This window comes from Phocoena phocoena, chromosome 1 (assembly GCF_963924675.1).
Source record: "Phocoena phocoena chromosome 1, mPhoPho1.1, whole genome shotgun sequence".
NCBI classification, from domain to species: domain Eukaryota; kingdom Metazoa; phylum Chordata; class Mammalia; order Artiodactyla; family Phocoenidae; genus Phocoena; species Phocoena phocoena.
Window position 1 is genome coordinate 16,740,872 of NC_089219.1, and position 19,644 is coordinate 16,760,515.

The window sequence follows — 19,644 nt, forward strand, 5'->3', positions numbered from 1 at the left end:
TGCTCTGCAACAAGAGTAGCCACCGCGATAAGAAGCCCATGCCCGCACACTGCAACCAGGAGTAGCCCTCACTCTCCACAACTAGAGAAAGCCCACGCACAGCAACGAAGACCCAACGCAGCCAAAAATAAATAAATTAATTAAATAAAAGAAATAATAGGTACTTTGATGCAGCAAAATTAATTTTAAAACAGTGAAAATGGGCAGAAACTACATATGGGCAATGAATATGAAATTATATATACAAATTTCAAACACACACACAGTTAAAGTTACTGAACCACATTCATGACACAAAACTAAGAGTGCAGAAAACGCAATGTTAGAGCTAATGGTGGTTTCTTTTTAAATTTTTCCTTTTTTTTTATGCTGACTTTCTGCACAGTGTAAAGGGTTTTTTTTTATTATGTGTAACATAGGCAAAATTATTTAAGTCAATAAATTTTTAAGGAATTTCACATGTTCTGATTCTTTCCACTGCCAATCACCTTAGTGATTATTTTAGTGATAATCTCCAAAGTCATAATCTTCAAGATAAGATATCCCTTTCAAAAAGAAGTTTTGCTCAATCCATAGCTGTCATGTCAGTCAGTCCACAACTCTTTTAGTTGGGCTTCTTTGATCTCCAATGGAATACGGACACACTTCAAAATTCCCCACCTATAACCTTTGGGATCCAGTTTCCTCAAGCAATTTACTGTAGGACCATGTTTAGGGTCAGGAGATGGATATGCCTGGTTCTGAATTTGACACCCTCTAAAATTGTATTGATGGATATGCCTGGTTCTGAATTTGACACCCTCTAAAATTGTATTAAGTTCAAATCATATTCATTCCTAAGCTATCACATCCTACAACAGTACAGATCGTTGGGATATGCCAATACCTAAGATTAAAAAACGTCTGACTGTTAGGTTTTTCACAGTTTACTTGGCAGCTCTGTCTTTTTTTTTTTTTGCAGTACGCAGGCCTCTCACTGTTGTGGCCTCTCCCGTTGCGGAGCACAGGCTCCGGATGCACAGGCTCAGCGGCCGTGGCTCACGGGCCCAGCCGCTCCGCGGCACGTGCGATCCTCCCAGTCCGGGGCACGAACCCGCATCCCCTGCATCAGCAGGCGGACTCTCAACCACTGAGCCACCAGGGAAGCCCTGGCAGCTCTGTCTTATAGTTAGTTCTTTCCCACAGATATAACAGGTAGTTCTATGAGTAAAGGAAACCACATAGTTACTCTATGAGGTGTTTCCAATGCTGTAGGTTTACAGAAAAAGCTCCATCGGGATAGACCTCAACTTCCTTTATGTTTCTATAACAGCTTTTTGGTACAAATTACACTACAAGACAATAAATACAGTAATACAATACTAGTACCACCACTTTATTCATTTGATCCAGGAAGCCACACTCGCCTATTTACTCAACTCACATCCCCCTCAGCATCTTTGACTAGCTGCTCCCCTATCTCTCTGATCTCTTAATGTTTGAATGTCCCAGGGTTCCTTCCGTCCTTGGTCTTCGTCTCTCTCATGCCCTTGGTGATTTGATCAAGCCCTGACTTCTCCCCTGAACTATACCTATCAAATCTAACATGCCCCACTGCAAATTCCTAATTCCTCTGCCAAACCTGCTCTTCCCACACTCCTTCACATCTTAGTTATGCCAACTTTATTCTTCCAGTTGCTCAGGGCAAAACTTTAGTAATCCCTGACTCCTCTCTTTTTCCCCATATCCAATCTACAATTTTATCAGCTCTACTTTGAAAAAATCCAAACACTGCTTATCACCTCTCCAGCTAACCCTTGGTCCAAGCCACCATCAACTCCTTCTGTCTGCCCCCTTGCCCCACCATCAGCCTATTCTCAAGACAGCAACCAGAGTTATCCTGTTGAAACAGATTACATCACTCCTATGCATACAGCCCTACATGGTATCTCATCTCACTCAGAGTCAAATTTCCAACAAAGGTCTACCAGGCCCTGTCTGATATGGTCCTTAGTTACCTCCACAATGTCATCTTCTATCATCCTCCCTATGTTTCAACCACACTGACCTCCCTGCTATTCCTCAAACCCCAGGCACATTCTTGTCTCATGCTCTACACTTGCTATTTCACCTGCCCCAGACACTCTTCTCCCCAATTCTTGGATGACTCACTACTCCACTTTCAATCACACTCCACATGCTCCATGCCCCTTCCCCGCTTTAGTTTTCTCCATAGCCCTTATTACAGTTGACACACTAGATGTTTTACTTCCATTTATTTTATTGTCCGTCACTGGTCCCCATACCATTATCACTATAAGCTTCTTAAAGGCAAAAATGTCTGTTTTGTTCCATATGGTTATTCCCAACAGCAGAAACACTGCCTGAACATGTAAGCACTCAATATTTAGCTGAATGAACCCAATAAATGAGAACTTCAAGCATTCTAATGGTTGTGCTAAAGGAAGAGGAAAAGTACAAAATTATTTTAAGAAAGGAAGCTATATAATAAGCTCACCTATCAATACCATGCTATGTGTCTGTTCCTACATGATAACAAAGGCTGCCTCTTAGCAACTTTTCCACTCTGAACAAAGGGGAACCATTTCCCTGTCTCTGCGTAAATCTAAATATACAAAGAGGGACTTCCCTGGCTGTCCAGTGGTTAAGGATCCGTGCTCCCAATGCATGGTGCACGGGTTCAATCCCTGGTTGGGGAACTAAGATCCCGCATGCCGCCTGGTGTGGCCAAAATAAACACACACACACACAGATATGGAGTGGAGAGGCTGAAGAATGGTCGTATTTGATGTAAAAAAAATATTTGCATTCAACACTGTCTAGTTCTCATTAAATGAAAAAGTAAATTAACCTTATGGTAACATCACTTATATTTTCTTACTCTGTTACACCCCAATCACACGAGTTTTTGCACATACATAACTCTACATATAAAATAAACTGAAACAGTCAAAAATTATTTATTTTTTTGCGGTACACAGGCCTCTCACTGTTGTGGCCTCTCCCGTTGCGGACCACAGGCTCCGGACACGCAGGCCCAGCGGCCATGGCTCACGGGCCCAGCTGCTCCGTGGCATGTGGGATCTTCCTGGACCGGGGCATGAACCCATGTCCCCTGCATCGGCAGGTGGACTCAACCACTGCGCCACCCGGGAAGCCCCAAAAATTATTTTAAATGCAGCCTACTTTAATATTTTATAATTTACAAAGTCTCTTCTACATCATTACATAAACAGAGACACTCGTATGTAGAAAAAGTTGAAGTGATGAATTTATTCATAAAATCAAAGACATTCAGAGTAGTGTTAATGAGCAGAAACAACATATACGCCAAAATCTGAATACCTTCAAAAATTCTGAGATACAATCTGTTAACTGTTTGTGGCCTTGGATATTTAACTCCAGTTCATAAAACTTTGATAAAAGCTTAGATTCTCTGCCACACTGATTGCACCTATAATAAAGCAGAGTGATAAAATTAAGATCAGAGTGGGAAAAGCAATAACGTTCTACTGTACTAAATACACAAAGAAGCATTTATTACCTTAATTCTGTCATTGAAATTATCTACACTATGTATATTCAAAAAAATAAAAACAAAGTGATTGATGAGGCCACGCACTTTGTGCTTAGGAAAAAGTTTAAGAGTTGTTTTACTTTTAGTACTCCAGCAGGCTCCAATCTCATGCTTTCAGCCCAGACCACAGCCATGAAATAAACAGCAAGAGCTCAACCACAGTTCCCAACACATGGATGGGTTCAACTGCAATTATCTAGTCAGTTGTTTACATGCTCCCATGGAAACGTATTACTATAAATACTTCAGGTCCCATGATAGGCCACTAAATCCATAACCCGGAACTGAACTAGAAGACACAGAAGCAACCGCCTTAGAATAAAATGTATGATGAAAAAGTGGAAACACACTTACACAGTTACATAAGCATATTCCCCACAGAACTGCTGTTGCACAATGTTCCTCACATCGGGATTCTTTTGTTTAGACAAAGTATCTTCCAAAAGAGACATAAAGAGCTTTGAAAATTCTTGGGCATCCTACAATACAGGTTTGGGTTAATAGAAAGAAAAAAAAAAAAATCAGACCTTGCTTTTCAATTTCTGTTACAAATAGTAATTAAGTAAAATAATCCAGAAACTATCTGTACTTTGAACTTAGCATTTTGGAACAAGGACTAGAGCTATGCTGGATCAGTTTGTGCCCACATATGGATTTTCAGAAATGAGATCAAGGAAAATGTATAATATACTGAACAGTAAATAAAATAGAAAAAAATTAATTTTTAAAAATTTCTTCATTTCTTTCTATAAAGATTGTAAGGAATGCTTTGTATATTTAAAAAAATAAAAGGTTCTTACCTGCTGCTGCCCTGTGTCCAAGCCCAAAGCTTTAACAAATCCCGATGGATCAATGTATCGCCTATTACTGTTTTGCAACAAGGCAAATAAGTACTGGAGATGCTCACAAATTGTTTGAGGCTCATAATCTATTAAAGAAATGTTTGTTCTTTTAAAAACTGCTACTTTTAAAAAATATGTACTCCTCTTCACATGAGAACATAATTATAATTAAACACCCTTATATCCAAACTATAATAATGTTTTATTATAGTTTTAAAACTTTAAAAGAAATCAGTAATCACATCTTTTGGAAGTCATGAGGCAGCCATGACTGTCTATATGCATCCCCTAAAGGCAAGAGGCTATACATATGTTACAACAACAATAGCAATCATGACTATGGCTTCTACAGTGTCAAATCACACCGAAACATCCATTCCAGTAATAAAAACCATACACTATATTTACTATTTGCATTAAATGGCCAAATACTTTAATATAATCTCATTAATGTGAACTTGCCACAAACAGAGCAAATGACAGCCATCTCAAGCACACTGATTCAAACTTGAATGAACAATATAACAATATACTGTTAAAAATCTTAAAATTTACTTTCAAGTTCTAGTGAGTTCGGAGAAGGTATGAAAATAGGAAGCATGAATCTCAAGAGCCCTAAAAGATTTGTGTATTCTCTTCTGTGCCAGTTATCGATTAATTCCCTCTCAGCTCCAAATCCACCCTTCTTTGCTTGCTCTGTGCTAACAGAGATGAGCTCTGCAAAGATTCCTCCTTTGCCAGCTAGTGTAAAGTTGAGTCTTGTCAGTAGAGGGCGCTCCAGGGTTCCACTCCGTGTCTCACCAGGCTCTGTGGGCTCCCTCAGCCAGCAGTGGCCAGCAGCTTCTCCCCACACCTCCTCTGGTAGCTTCAGTGGGATGCCTCTTGTGAGGCATTTCCTCCTGAATGACCACCCTGTGAATGACCTCCTGGACACTCTCTGCAAGAGATTCCAAGGCCCAGTACCTCCCTGAGGACAGTTTCCAGCAACGAAACCCACTGAGGCATCTCAGCACCTTCTTGGCCATCCAGTGAGCTCAGGTAGGCAGTGCTTTCTCCAGTGAGGTCTGGATCTCAGGCCTGGTCAGTGGGGGTGTGGGACTCCTCCTTCTGTATTCTTTTCCAGCCCTTGGGGTAGTGGCTGTTCCCCTATCTGCTATATCTGTGTTTTTTCAAGTCCTCTTTAATTCTTACTAACCAATTCCCCTATTACTCTAATTTCCTATTAATAATTTTTTGTCAGTTCAAATCATTGTGTAGTTTGTCTCCTGACTGGTCTGAATGGTTTACCTCTTTACTACCAATTGTGACTCACCAATTGTGAAAAGGAAGTCAATAGTTCATTCGTAAAACAAAGATTAAAAATCTTACTTCCTGGGGTGCAGGGGCTTTACAGGATGTTAAAAGCCCTTCAAGTAAGTTTGTATCTACTCCAACTTTCTTATTTTACAGATTAGATACTACATGAGATCTTAAATAACTTATCCTCTGCTGGTTTTCCTATCTGTAAAATAAAGGAGTAGTGGAGCTGGGACTAGAACTCAAGTCCCATCATTTCCAACACAAACCCTTCTCACTACACTGCACTGTGTCTGCTAATAGCACCAGAAATGCACACTCTTATCCGAGAACAAGGTTAAGGGCTTTGGTGAAATAGTAAACTCTAAGTGTTTAGAAATTAAAAAAACAAAACAAAAAAAAACACATCTCTTGAAGATACATATTAAAACCACAATACCCAAAGGTGGCCATGGTACATCATTTTACAAAATAGACATTTAGTTTCCACTTGTTATTTAGCTATCTTCTCATTGGTAAATTTATACTTCAGCAAAAACAATGCTAAAACTTAAAAATGATCCATTTTCCATTACTCATCCTTTACATACACTAATTCTTTAAATATCAATACCTTCTATACTATTAATCTAGATTTAAATATTCAGAACTATAGGAATAAAGCTTTGGGGAAACCAACTTAAGAACTTTTAAGCACTGTTTTGAACTGTTAACAAGGACCAAAAGTATTACAATTATCTAAAGAGCAGCAAGAAGGAAGATGTGGGACTTAGGAACCCTATCTTTTCTCTCTCGAGCCAAAGACATCAGCTGTGTGCCCAAGTCAGATCACATAATAGATAGCACAGGATTTACAAATGAGAACAAGAGTCAAAGGTTCCCAACCTGGAGCTCCTAGACCTGTGTAATCTTATACTCACTTCCCTCTATCCCCCAGCTTTGAGAAGAAAAAGCTGGTCATTCCATGGAATTCCATCTCAAAGAGAATAATCTCTAAATAGAAATATCAATTAGGAATAACAATCCACATATCATTCATAAAAAAACTAAATAATTCCACTAGAACAATCTGAAACTGATTTCTAAATTTGCAATGAGTGTAGTCGCACATTAGTAGCTTGCTTTGCCAAGGTTGGTTAATTTAATCTTAATTTTAGAGGGTATTTTGTAAATCAGCCTATTTGGGAATCAAGACAAAAGGCTGTGGGTACACTGAAGTATTTATTAAGTCTCTCAAACTAGGCAAAAGAGTAACATTGTCTGCTTTACTGACTGATTTCTCTCAATCACTAGAATTTAATGGACTGCAATCACAGTATATTACAGAGGGAAACTGTAGTTGAAGTTTCCTCTATATGGTTGGTTCAAAGTGGTCTAGCTAGCAAAAAGCTCAGCAGTGAGCCCTCCCCATACCCATCCCCACTCACCTTTCTCTTCTTGGATACCATCTCCTATCATGTAGTCACTACAGGTGCTTGGACATAAGTAGAGCGCCTGCCGAAGCTCCAGGTTAAGAAACCACACTTGAAGAAATGTGTTGACATAACAAGTAGCTCCAAGGTTAGTGAGGCCCACAAATGAGTTCTACAAAGACACAAAATTTACATTTATAAAACCAGTTTCCCCTTAAATAAAAAAATTATGTTTTTTTTTTGCATTACGCGGGCCTCTCACTGCTGTGGCCTCTGCCATCGTGGAGCACAGGCTCTGGACGCGCAGGCTCAGCGGCCATGGTCCACGGGCCCAGCCGCTCCGCGACACACGGGATCCTCCCGGACTGGGGCATGAACCTGCGTTCCCCGCATTGGCAGGCGGACTGCCAACCACTGTGCCACCAGGGAAGCCTGAGAAGTATTTTTTTTTAATTTGATTAAAAATGTGTTAAACTGCCTCAACCACTAAACCCTGTGAGCCTCTCTCAGGAAAGGTTAGGGCATAATTATCATGAAAGCCCCATTTGGGTTGACTATGGGAGTGGGGAAAGACTTAGGACAGCATCTCTAGCCTTCTCCAGCCACTTAAATCTAAGCTTAGAGAACAGTTAGTTGGCTCTAGGAAACATCAATTTTAAACATATGTACATAGGTTTTTCATTTGCTATATTCCTAAGAGCCCAGCATTCAGCAGAATGACAAAGTGAAACTTCCAGAAAAGTTCCTTTTTATCCTATAGATCTGGGAGATGGGAGGATGGAGGGAGTTAGTTGCAATTTTTTCCAAAGATAAGGCTGGAGAATTCCTGAACTTACAAAGAATCGTTCTTTTTAAAAGAGAAAATACCTATACAGGTGACTATTTTGTAAACACCAGGCTTTATCGTTAGAACGTATTAACGTGTATTACCGTTAAAAAAAAAAAAAAAAAGGTAAAACTTCTGTTGTATGTATAATATGTAAAAATACAAGCCCAAGAAAGCAAAGTAATATCATTGAGAGCTTGTGCCCTGGGTTTACCACCTCCTTTAAAGAGACTTAAAAAGAGCTCAACATAAAACATGCTACATTAAAGCAAATGTAGAATCAGCATTGAACTAAAACTATTATTTAAAGGCTTACTGGATTACATAGCTACCTGTTTTAAAGCATACCATTAAGAACTGTTCCAATTCAAGTGGTTTAGAGTCTTAAATTCCACTACTGATCTTAAAGCTGCTTAGGTTACCTGAAATCAGTAATGGTTTCTGATCACAGGCACAAAATAAAACACACAAGAATGCCATATAGAAATCGCTTAAAAAATGATGGCTTACCTTTTTTCTCCTCTCACAGTTGGGGTCATCAATGTTATGAAAACTATTTTCATCTATTTCTCCTAACCAAATGTGCTCACCAATCCCAACCAAGCAATTCGGATTTCCTTTGCAGTTTCGTCTATGAAAAAAGATTGTGTGATTAAAAAATACCATAATTCCATGGTAAAGAAATATGCAAGTTAAAACTATAATGATACCATTTTTAAAATTCTATTTCTCATCTATTAGATTAGCAAAACTGAGAAAGCATAATATCACACCCAGTCTGTGAGGCTGTGGGGAAACAGAACTCATCTACTGCTGGTGAGAATGCCAACTGGTAGGACTCTTACAGAAGGGAATTTTGCAATTGCTAACACATCTACATACACACCTACTTTTTGACCTATCCATTTCACTTCTAAGAATTCATCCTGAAGATGGACCTCCAACAGTGCAAAAACACATACACTAGGTTATTCATTACAGCATTGTTTGTGATTGCAAAATACTGGAAACAACCCAAATGACCAAACATAGGGAATATGGTACATCCACACAATGGAGCACCACACAACTGTGACAGGAAAAACACATGACGATCTCTGTGAACTGATGTAATTTCTAAGATATATTAATGAGCAAAAAGCAAAGTGCAAGAGAGTTATCTATAGCATGCCATTTTTTATGTTAAGAAAGATGGGGAAATAAAATACACATGTATCTGCTCATTTGAGCAAAAAGGAAAACACAAATGTATACATGCGTGTGTATAACTGAATCACTTTGCTGTACAGTAATTAATACAACATTGTAAATCAACAATACTTCAGTAAAAAAAAATAACAGTATAAAAAAAAGAAAAACACCAAAAGGATAAATCAGAGACTAGTGAAACTGGTTACCTGTAGAACATGAGTAGGATTAAGATTTTTTTAAAAAAAGAAGCGTTGGACATTTTCCTGAATATACCGTTCCATACACTGTTGAATTTGGGGGCCATGTGAATGTTATACACAAATCAGTAAGGATGGAGGGAACCTTAAATTCAACACAAACAATAACATATTTCAATTGAGTTACATACACTGAAAGGAAGAGGGTGGGGCACTGACCCAAGTAACTTGAACTTGGTCATTAGCAAGTTTATTAGTGTCAGGATAAAGACATAAGGAACAAACAACAAACTTATTTAATAGTTTCCTTTTCAAAGATACATGGGTTAACAATTCTGAAACTTTCTGTACATTCTGCAACTTAACAAATAAGTACATGTATACTGGGGATGAAGGGAATCAAGTTTTGGAGAGGAAAGTTACAAATAAGGGAAGAAGAATAAAACCAACCCTGCAGTATTGATTAGGAATAACAGGTGTAAGTCAAAATCCACAGGGTCTTAATATATACAGACAGGTAGATTAGTGTTGCCAGATAAAATACAGGACAGAAGTTATTTGAATTTCAGATAAATGACATATTTATATTTTTAAAAGTATTTGTTGTCTATCTGAAATTTAGATTTAATGGGCAGCCTAAACGAGACAGCTTTTTTGTCAGCCGAGGGCCTAAGAGCAGTAACATGAACACACCGAGCAAGCAGATCTTGATTTCTAAATATTCCCCACGCGAAGAACCCAGAGCTCCTGGGAGAGATGGCCAATTTGAAGCCTGGGCAAGATAAACATGGACATACTGCTGTGCCCCCAAAATAAGGATGTACTCAAAGAATAAGGGGGACATGTTAAAAGGAAGAGCTTGGATGGCCTCCCAGTACCCAAATCTGGAACAATCTGAGCAACAAAATAATGATCGGATTACAACCCGCTCAATAATGTAGGAATCCATTAGTGAGGTGGGTGGATGGGATGCATGGATGAGAAATCTCCTCCTTAAAGAAGAAAGTCAACTATCAATGTGGAAGAAAGGACAAAATTAGAAATTCACCATTTGGCTGGCATTCATCAGATTAATAACTAAATCATGCAAGGATTGTCAATGGATGCCAGTGTAGGAAGGTTTGAGGAGTAATGGAGTATTTACATAGTCTCAAAGTATCTCAGCACAAGTTGTTTTATTAATTACAAAAGGAAATATAGTAGCTTTCAGTGGAGAAACCTGGCAGATGCCACCTAACCAAAGGATCAAAGTTTAAGTAGCCAGTAATGGGTCTAATTAACTGTACGCCCCTCCTGGTGTGATGCACTAAGAGCACAACATCACTTCTGTGGTTTTCCTACCAAAGTGAATAACCTAAACCTAATTATAAGCCAACACCAGACAAACCCAAGTTGCGAAGCTTTCTGCAAAGTAAGTGTCCTATACTTTTAAAAAACCTCCATATAGAGATGGGGATATATGTATATGTATAGCTGATTCACTTTGTTATAAAGCAGAAACTAACACACCATTGTAAAGCAATTATACTCCAATAAAAATGTTAAAAAAAAAACCTCCATATGATGAAATACAAAGAAAGACTGAATAATTATCCAGATTAAAGGAGACTTAAGATACACAACTGACTGTAACATACAAGCCTAGATTTTCTTTAGCTGTGAAGGACTTTATTAAGTCAGTATGTTCTGAATATTTCAGAAGGTTACCCATTAAAGCTTTATTGACAGCAGTAAAAGATTGGAAACACTATAAATGCCCATCAATAGGAATCTGCTAAATAATACAGCCAAACAATGGAAACTACTGTAATTAGGAAAAAAAGATAAGGAGAAACTTTATTATGTTGTGATATGTAACAATATCATTCGTTGAAAAAAGCAAGGAACAAAGCAGTGTTTAAAAATGGGTGCGGGGGGACTTCCCTGGTGGCGCAGTGGTTAAGAATCCACCTGCCAAGGCAGGGGACACGGGTTCGAGCCCTGGTCAGGGAAGATCCCACATGCCGCGGAGCAACTAAGCCCATGCACCACAACTGCTGAGCTTGCACTCTACAGCCCGCGAGCCACAACTACTGAGCCCACAAGCCACAACTACTGAAGCCCACGTGCCTAGAGCCCATGCTCCGCAACAAGAGAAGCCACCAAGATGAGAAGCCCATGCACCGCAACGAAGAGTAGTCCCTGCTCGCCGCAACTAGAGAAAGCCCGCGCACAGCAAAGAAGACCCAATGCAGCCAAAAATAAGTAAAAGTAAATCTTTAGGGCTTCCCTGGTGGCGCAGTGGTTGAGAGTCCGCCTGCCAATGCAGGGGACACGGGTTCGTGCCCCGGTCCGGGAAGATCCCACATGCCGCGGAGCAGCTGGGCCCGTGTGCCATGGCCGCTGAGCCTGCACGTCCGGAGCCTGTGCTCTGCAACGGGAGAGGCCACAACAGTGAGAGGCCCGCACACCGTAAAAAAAAAAAAAAAAAAAACTTTAAAAATAAAAAGGGTGTGAAGAGGACTTCCCTGGTGGTCCAGTGGCTAAGACCCAATGCTCCCAATGCAGGGGGCCCGGGTTTGATCCCTGGTCAGGGAACTAAGATCCCATCCCGCATCCCAGGTGGTGTGGCCAAAAAAAGTGTGTGTGTTTGGGGTATGAAAGACCTGTTTGTTTGTTTGTTTAGATAACAAGACGCACTATAACCTGGGAACAACCATCTTTGAGGAGGTTTACCTCTACCTGCTGGCTGCAAAACTAAGAATAAAGGGCTTCCTATGTTCCCCCATCACATTTTATATCTTTCAGATTTAGAACTCTGGGAAGTACTACATAATCGGGAAATCAGTAAATAATTGTTCTTAATGTTCCACTTAAACACACTGTCTTCTTGGTTTTAAAAAATAAAAATGAAAACAAGTTTGGCCAACTTAAGAGCAGTTTTTTCAGGATTATGTCAAAGCCAGGTTGGAAAGTAACTTACTAAGGAAATAAAAGTACAACTGATCCATTGTGGGGGGAGGGGGAAGGATCTAAAAGGAGTTATTTTTTGTGCCTATAACTCACCTCTAATGGTAAAGGACTACTACAAGGGAATTACAATGAGTAAAAACAATCTCTCCTTTTACACAAAAGTAATTTTTCTCTTCTACCAAGAGAAGATATAAACAAACAAAAAAACCTGATTCAGAGACAGGGGAAAGCAACCTAAAATCTTTCCTTGGAATAGGGGCAAGGACTTACCAGGCAGATTCTTTTAAAAAAATAAATAAATAAATAAGGAAGATTCTTTTATTTTTTTTATTTTATTTTTTTTTTTGCGGTACGCGGGCCTCTCACTGTTGTGGCCTCTCCCGTTGCGGAGCACAGGCTCCGGACGCGCAGGCTCAGCGGCCATGGCTCACGGGCCCAGCCGCTCCACGGCATGTGGGATCCTCCTGGACCGGGGCACAAACCCGTGTCCCCTGCATCAGCAGGCGGACTCTCAACCACTGCGCCACCAGGGAAGCCCTGCAAGGTCTTTAGAACAGGAAAAGTTAGCATCAATAACTAGAGTGAAAATGTTATCTCTAAAAGTAAGTAAGTATGTACTTGCTCTTTCCAATATGCTTTTCAAAGGTATACCAAGTTTGTTTTCTCCTCATAAACAAGGGAGGGGTAAGTCCTTCACAGGTTTTGGCTGGGAAGACAGGCACTCTCCTGTGGGTCAAGAGCACAGATCATTCTCTCAACTACGGTTCCATTAGAACCATTCAGATTTTAGTCTCCTGTTCCTAACAGCAAAATAGAGAAAATGAACAAAAGGAGGCTCTCCTTGTCCACACTCCTCCCCTCCCACACACACAAGAAATCTTGTACACTTGGTCCAAAGCTGGCTTCAATGAGCAAATAAAATACACAGCTATGAACTAAAAATGTCACGCAATAGGTTTCTTTAACTTTAAAAAGACTTCCAAAAACAGATGTGAGAAGCTGGGAGCAACTTGTATTATTTAGCCCTAGAACGCTGGCATTGTTTCTTTGTTTTTGCTTTTCTTAAATTAACTGATGGTGAGGTGTTACTGAATAAGGTTCCATCAGCTAACATGCCATCACCGTGTGGATGAGATGAACCTGTGTTAAAGCACCAGCCGCCACCCTCCTCCCCCGAGAACCTATGGCTTCTGGGTGCCTAAGGACACACTCCAGGTGAGAACCAAAGTCAGTGGTGAGCCACTGCATTAAAAGTAGCTTAGGCTAACCAACTAAAGCTTTCCAAATTGAGGCCAAGCCTTTTTTTTGGTACATGGGCTCAATGTTGTGGAGGATTTTTTTGTTTATTTATTTTCTTGTTTGGAGCAGTGGAGAATCTACTTAAGAAGCATGAATCACAAAAACATTTCTGTTGGGACTCCCTAGTGGCGCAGTGGTTAAGAATCTGCCTGCCAATGCAGGGGACACGGGTTCGAGCCCTGGTCCGGGAAAATCCCACATGCTGTGGAGAAACTAAGCCCGTGCGCCGTAGCTACTGAGCCTGTGCTCTAGAGCCCGCGAACCACAACTACTGAAGCCCGCGCACCTAGAGCCTGTGCTCCGCAACGAGAAGCCACACAATGAGAAGCCCACGCACCGCAATGAAGAGTAACCCCCACTTGCAGCAACTAGAGGAAGCCTGTGCGCAGCAAGGAAGACCCAATGCAGCCAAAGATAGATAAGTAAATAAGTAAATAAATAAAAATGTCTATTCTAAGCCATTACTTCCAAGCCAACCTAAGCAGCGCAGCAGAATGCCATGTACAGAAGGCTAGATGAAATCTCCCTGTAGAAGAAAACCTCTCCCACTCAGTCTCCAAAGCCCCAAGCTCCTTTTTATCCCCATTAGGAGTAGGCTACAGGTGTCAAGTATCATCTATCATCCTGTTTGTACCAATTTTCTTATAGCAGAAGAATACTGCATACCTGTTTCCATCAGTGTAAGAGACAGATCAAGGAGGCTGAGACAGGTGAGACAGGGACACGTGTTTACATGTTTGATGTGTAAATACCCTAGCCTGTTGACTCAAATTTATACAACTTACTTGGCCCTAGAAAGCATCTGAATTTGCTAATGCTGACTTTAAAAGCAAGTAACTTTTTCAAGGTCACAAGTAGCCCCGATTTAATCTAGGTAGAGTAATGCCATTCACCTTTTCTGAAACAGTAAGTTCCTACAACCTTAGTGGGTACCCTCTACCCACTCCCCACTGGTCTTCTTCCCAGAAATCCTTCCTTCTGCCTACAGGGGAATCAGAGAGGGAGAACTGAATCACAAACAAAAACAAAGCATGAAGAGCACCATCCTGGCTCTCCCCTGGCTCTCTCCCACTACTCGTATCTCATTTACTTATGCATCAGTCGGCTTACGACTAGGTTTTTGTTTTGTGTGGCAGTTGACTATTACTGTACATGCCTAGTTTCTTCAGCTCCCCCTGCCTTTTTTATTTTTCTTTGAGAACAAACTGTTCCTCCATTCTTGTGGTTCTAGCAAGAGCTGCTGAGATGCAGCTCCCATCCAGCACCCAAAACCAGCCTCACAAGATATTTAAAATGGGAACTGAAAGACAAAACAAACAACCCCAAAATAACAATCCCTCTTCAGTGGCAGACCCTTCTGACAGCTTAGCTGTCCTAACTTTAAGAAGGAAACAACATGCTGATTTGCATGAGAAACAGCTCTAAGAGGTTCATGAATCTCTCCTGGGCTCAAGTGTTTCCCTGCCCTAGCCATGATTTATTTGTCCACATCTTTCCTGAATTAAAACAAACACCTCCCTAGATTTGTTAACTGAGGCACTTCCCTTACACTATGTTAAAGTTTCTGTCACCTGTATCTAGGAACCCTAACAAATATGGACTAATGAAATAAAGCTTTTTCTGTTATTAATTTACCTCCAAGAGCCAACAATCCATTTCAGTCTCTAACAGATCTCCTAATTTTTTTTTTTTTTTTTGGCTGCGCCACGCCGCTTGCGGAATCTCAGTTCCCCAACCAGGGATTGAACCCAGGGCCACGGCAGTGAAAAGTCCTAACCATCAGACTTCTAGGGAACTCCCTGATTTCCGAATTCTTAAAAACAGCTTTGCCCCTCTTCCTCTAAGCTTTCTTATAAGACCAGTTAACAAACACAGGGGAAAACATTGAGCTCCAGAGAAATGTGAGTTTAAAACAGCCATGAAAGATGTTTTCACTTATGAAATCGGCAAAAAAAAGTTTTGGTGATGGACTTCCCTGGCGGTCCTGTGGTTAAGACTCTGTGCTTCCCCTGTAGTGGGCACAGGTTTGATCCCTGGTCAGGGAAGTTCCACAGGCCGCGCAGTGCAGCCAAAAGAAAAAGTTTTGATCATGAATCAGGGTAAAGCGAGAGCTGCTGTCCATTCATTGTTGAACACAACGCTTTGGGAAAAACTTAAGAAAATGTCTCAAAATGTTAAATGGCACCAATATTTTGTTTCAATACTTCTGGGCACGTGTCCACAGAATATGTTTGACACTGTGGCAATGAAACAAAATGAAGAATTCTAACAGGTACTTTTTTTTCTAGGGCCATGGATATAAGAACACCAAGTGGCTACAGCAGTAGGCAGGGGGCAGGTTCCCCAAATGTTTGGTATGACATGTTAAGCAGCTGTGACGTCATTCGCTGTGATTTTTAGGCCAACAAACGCTTTCGCAGCAATGTAAATGATGGACCGAGGCTGAACAAAGCCTGAGACATAACAATTTTCCTAGTCTAAACCAATTTAGTGGCAATGCAAGCAATGGAAGAAAGTTGAATTCCAGCATATCAATGCAATGAAATAGGACTTGGGAGCTGATTAGATGGTGTGGGCAAGAAGGAAAAGGAGACATCTGCAATGATATCCAAAACTGTACAGAAAGGAAACAATTTTTCACAAATCAAAAACTGCAAAGTGGGAAAAAAAAACAGTAGGCTAAGTATCTAGGGGTGCAAAGTTCCTTCTACACTGACCATAGGTAAGAGGGGTAGTTTTAGCTCTGTTTTGACAGATCTCCAAGGATCTGTCATTTAGGAGTATGTTTTCCAGCACAATGGACAGAAATTTAGTCAATGATTTCATAGATGCTATGTAGTACAATGAAATTTTATTATTTGAATGGGAGAGGAGGGTGGAGATATTACTCCCTCTGCGTGGTCATTTAAAGAGTTATTGCTTTGTTTTTCTCCCTCAACACCTTTTAGTTTCTTGGCTCTTAGGACATCATTTCACACAGGCCAAGTAGAAATCCATGAAGGATAGCAAGCCAACTCTCCTGCTTCCAGGGAAGACCCCTGACTACACTAAGGCTTTGCCTAATGCAGCACCAGATTTCTAAAAAGTGATTTGTGTGTGCACAGAGAGAGAGAGAGAAAGGGAGAAGGAAAGAGAGGGAGGGAGGGAGAGAGAATAGGTTAACCAAGGATTACTGAAATGGTTCCAATAATAACCATTTACTGTCTGAATTTTCCTCAAAAACTTCAACTTGTTTCTGTAACTCCAAATGTCACCACTCTATCAGAATGACAGTTGCTTAGGTTAGGTCCATTAACTGAGTTCAGTAACTCCCTTCCAAACTAGTCCCCTCTAATTAAGAACATTCTTGTCCCTCTACCATTTTATTTCATAATCACAAACGGGTCTCTAACAAGATGTCAACAAATAAGGAATTCAGAAGGCTCCCCGTCCTTTGACGGGGGGGGGGGGGGGGGGGGGGCGCGCTACAGCAGGTCACTGCCTAACTTTAACCCCTTTCCAAAACTTTGGTGACTGACTCAACATTCCCAGGCTCTTTGTGTTATGTGCTGGTTCAAAGAAGGCAAAACCGGACTTCCCTGGTGGCATAGTGGTTAAGAATCTGCCTGCCAATGCAGGGGACACGGCCTGATGGTGCAGTGGTTAAGAATCTGCCTGGCAATGCAGGGGACACAGGTTCAAGCCCTGGTGCAGGAAGACTCCACATGCCACGGAGCAACTATGTCTGTGCGCCACAACTACTGAGCCCGCGTGTCACAACTACTGAAGCCCGCGTGCCTAGAGCCCGTGCTCTGCAACAAGAAATCACCACAATGAGAAACACTGCAACAAAGAGCAGCCCCTGCTCTCAGCAACTAAAGAAAGCCCCCCGGGCTTCCCTGGTGGTACAGTGCTTGGGAGTCCGCCTGCCAATGCAGGGGACATGGGCTCGTGCCCCGGTCTGGGAGGATGCCACACGCCGCGGAGCTGCTGGGCCCGTGGGCCATGGCCGCTGGGCCTGCGCGTCCGTAGCCTGTGCTCCGCGACAGGAGAGGCCACAGCAGTGAGAGGCCCGCGTAACACAAAAAAAAAAAACAAAAAGAAAAAAAAAGAAAGCCCCTGCAGCAATGAAGACCCAACGCAGCCAAAAAATAAATAAATAAATTAGAAAAGCATTTTTTAAAAAAAGGGAAAAGAGAACCCACAGAATGAGAAAATATTTGGAAATACATGGGACTTATATCCAGAATATATAAAGAACTCTTAGAACTCAATAATAAAGACAATCCAATTTTAAAATGGGCAAAGGATGTGAAAAGACCTCTCTCCAAAGATCTACAAATGGCCAATAAGCACATGAAAAGATGCTCAACCTTATTAGTCATCAGGAAAATGCAAAGCAAAACCACAATGAGATAGCACTTCACACCCACTAGGACGGCTATAAGACAAAAACAGTGTAAGGATGAGAAGAAAATGGATTCTTCACATATTGTCTGTGAGTATGTAAAATAGTGCAGCCACTCTGGAAAACAATTTGTCAGTTCCTCAAAATGTTAAACATAGTGATCCTATGACCCAGCAATTCCACTCCTAAGCATATACCCCAAAGAACTGAAAATAGGTGTTCAAACAAAAACTTGTACACAAATATTCATAGCAACACTATTCACAACAGCCAGAAAGCAGAAATAACCAAAATATGCATCAACTTAACTATGCTGTGAGATGATGGATGTGTTAATTGCCCTGATCTTGGTAATCATTCCACAATGTCCATCAAATTACCATGCTGTACACTTTAGATATATAGTTATATTTGTCAATTATTCCTCAATAAAGTTGGGGGGGAAAATTTAAATCCATCAACTGATGAATAGATAAAATATGGTATATCCAACAATGGAATATTATTCAACCATAAAAAGGAATAAAATACTGATACATACTATAACATGTATGACCCTTGAAAATATGCTAAGTGAATGCCAGACCAAAAAAAGGCCACGTATTGTATGAGTCCACGTATATAAAATATCCAGAATAAAGAAATCTACAGACAAGAAGATTAGTGGTTGCCAGGGGGTGGGGGAGGGGGAAATGGGAAATGACTGGAGTTTAATGGATATGGAGTTTCCCTTTAGGGTGATGGAAGAAGTTCCGGAACTAAACAATGGTGATGTTTGTACAGTCGTAAAGGTACTTAATGCCATGTAACTGTACACTTTAAAAATAGTGGGGGGCTTCCCTGGTGGCGCAGTGGTTGGGAGTCTGCCTGCCGATGCAGGGGACACGGGTTCGTGCCCCGGTCGGGGAGGATCCCACGTGCCGTGGAGCGGCTGGGCCCGTGAGCCATGGCCGCTGGGCCTGCGTGTCTGGAGCCTGTGCTCCGCGACGGGAGAGGCCGCGGCAGTGGGAGGCCCGTGTACCCCAAAAAAAAAAAAAAAAAAAAAGTTGTAAAAAAAAAATAGTGGGACTTCCCTGGTGGCACAGTGGTTAAGAATCCTCCTGCCAATGCAGGGGACACGGGTTTGGGCCCTGGTCCGGGAAGATCCCACATGCCACAGAGCAACTAAGCCCGCCCACCACAACTACCAAGCCTGCACTCTAGAGCCCACGAGCCACAACTACTGAGCCCACACACCACACTATTGAAGCCCGCGTGCCTTGAGCCCATGCTCCGCAACAAGAGAAGCTACCGCAATGAGTAGCCCCTGCTCGCCACAACTAGAGAAAGCCTGTGAGTAGCAACGAAGACCCAACACAGCCAAAAATAAAGTTTTTTTTAAAAATGGTAAATTTCGTTATGCGTTTTACATGACTTTTACAAAACGATTTTTAATGAAATGAAATACTGACAAATACTACAACATGGATGATCCTTGAAAACATTATGCTGTCAAAGAAGCCAGTCATAAAAGTCCACATACTGTATGATTCCATTTACATGAAATGGCCATAGGCAAATTTAGAGGCAGAAAGTATATCAGTAGTTACTTCGAACTGGGGGGGGAGGGGGAGTGGGGTTTACAGGGAGGATTGAGTGCCAAGCTAACGGGTACAAAGCTTCTTT

General features: G+C 41.2%; 1 protein-coding gene and 1 non-coding gene across 7 annotated transcripts in view; both read right to left on the reverse strand.

Annotated features, from left to right (window-relative positions):
* Positions 1 to 19,644, reverse strand: part of USP48 (ubiquitin specific peptidase 48) — a 67,876-nt gene that overhangs the window by 46,822 nt on the left and 1,410 nt on the right. For all 6 annotated transcript variants that reach the window (XM_065872617.1, XM_065872604.1, XM_065872590.1 and 3 more), the window contains exons 2-6: positions 8,464 to 8,584; positions 7,143 to 7,299; positions 4,378 to 4,505; positions 3,932 to 4,056; positions 3,346 to 3,454 (exon numbers count right to left, since the gene is read on the reverse strand). In XM_065872617.1, coding sequence (XP_065728689.1) covers positions 3,346 to 3,454; positions 3,932 to 4,056; positions 4,378 to 4,505; positions 7,143 to 7,299; positions 8,464 to 8,584 — 640 coding nt within the window. The remainder of the gene's footprint in view (positions 1 to 3,345; positions 3,455 to 3,931; positions 4,057 to 4,377; positions 4,506 to 7,142; positions 7,300 to 8,463; positions 8,585 to 19,644) is intronic.
* On the reverse strand, positions 1,156 to 1,290 carry LOC136140990 (small nucleolar RNA SNORA18). Its single transcript, XR_010657692.1, has one exon. It is a non-coding gene; the product is annotated as a small nucleolar RNA SNORA18 (small nucleolar RNA).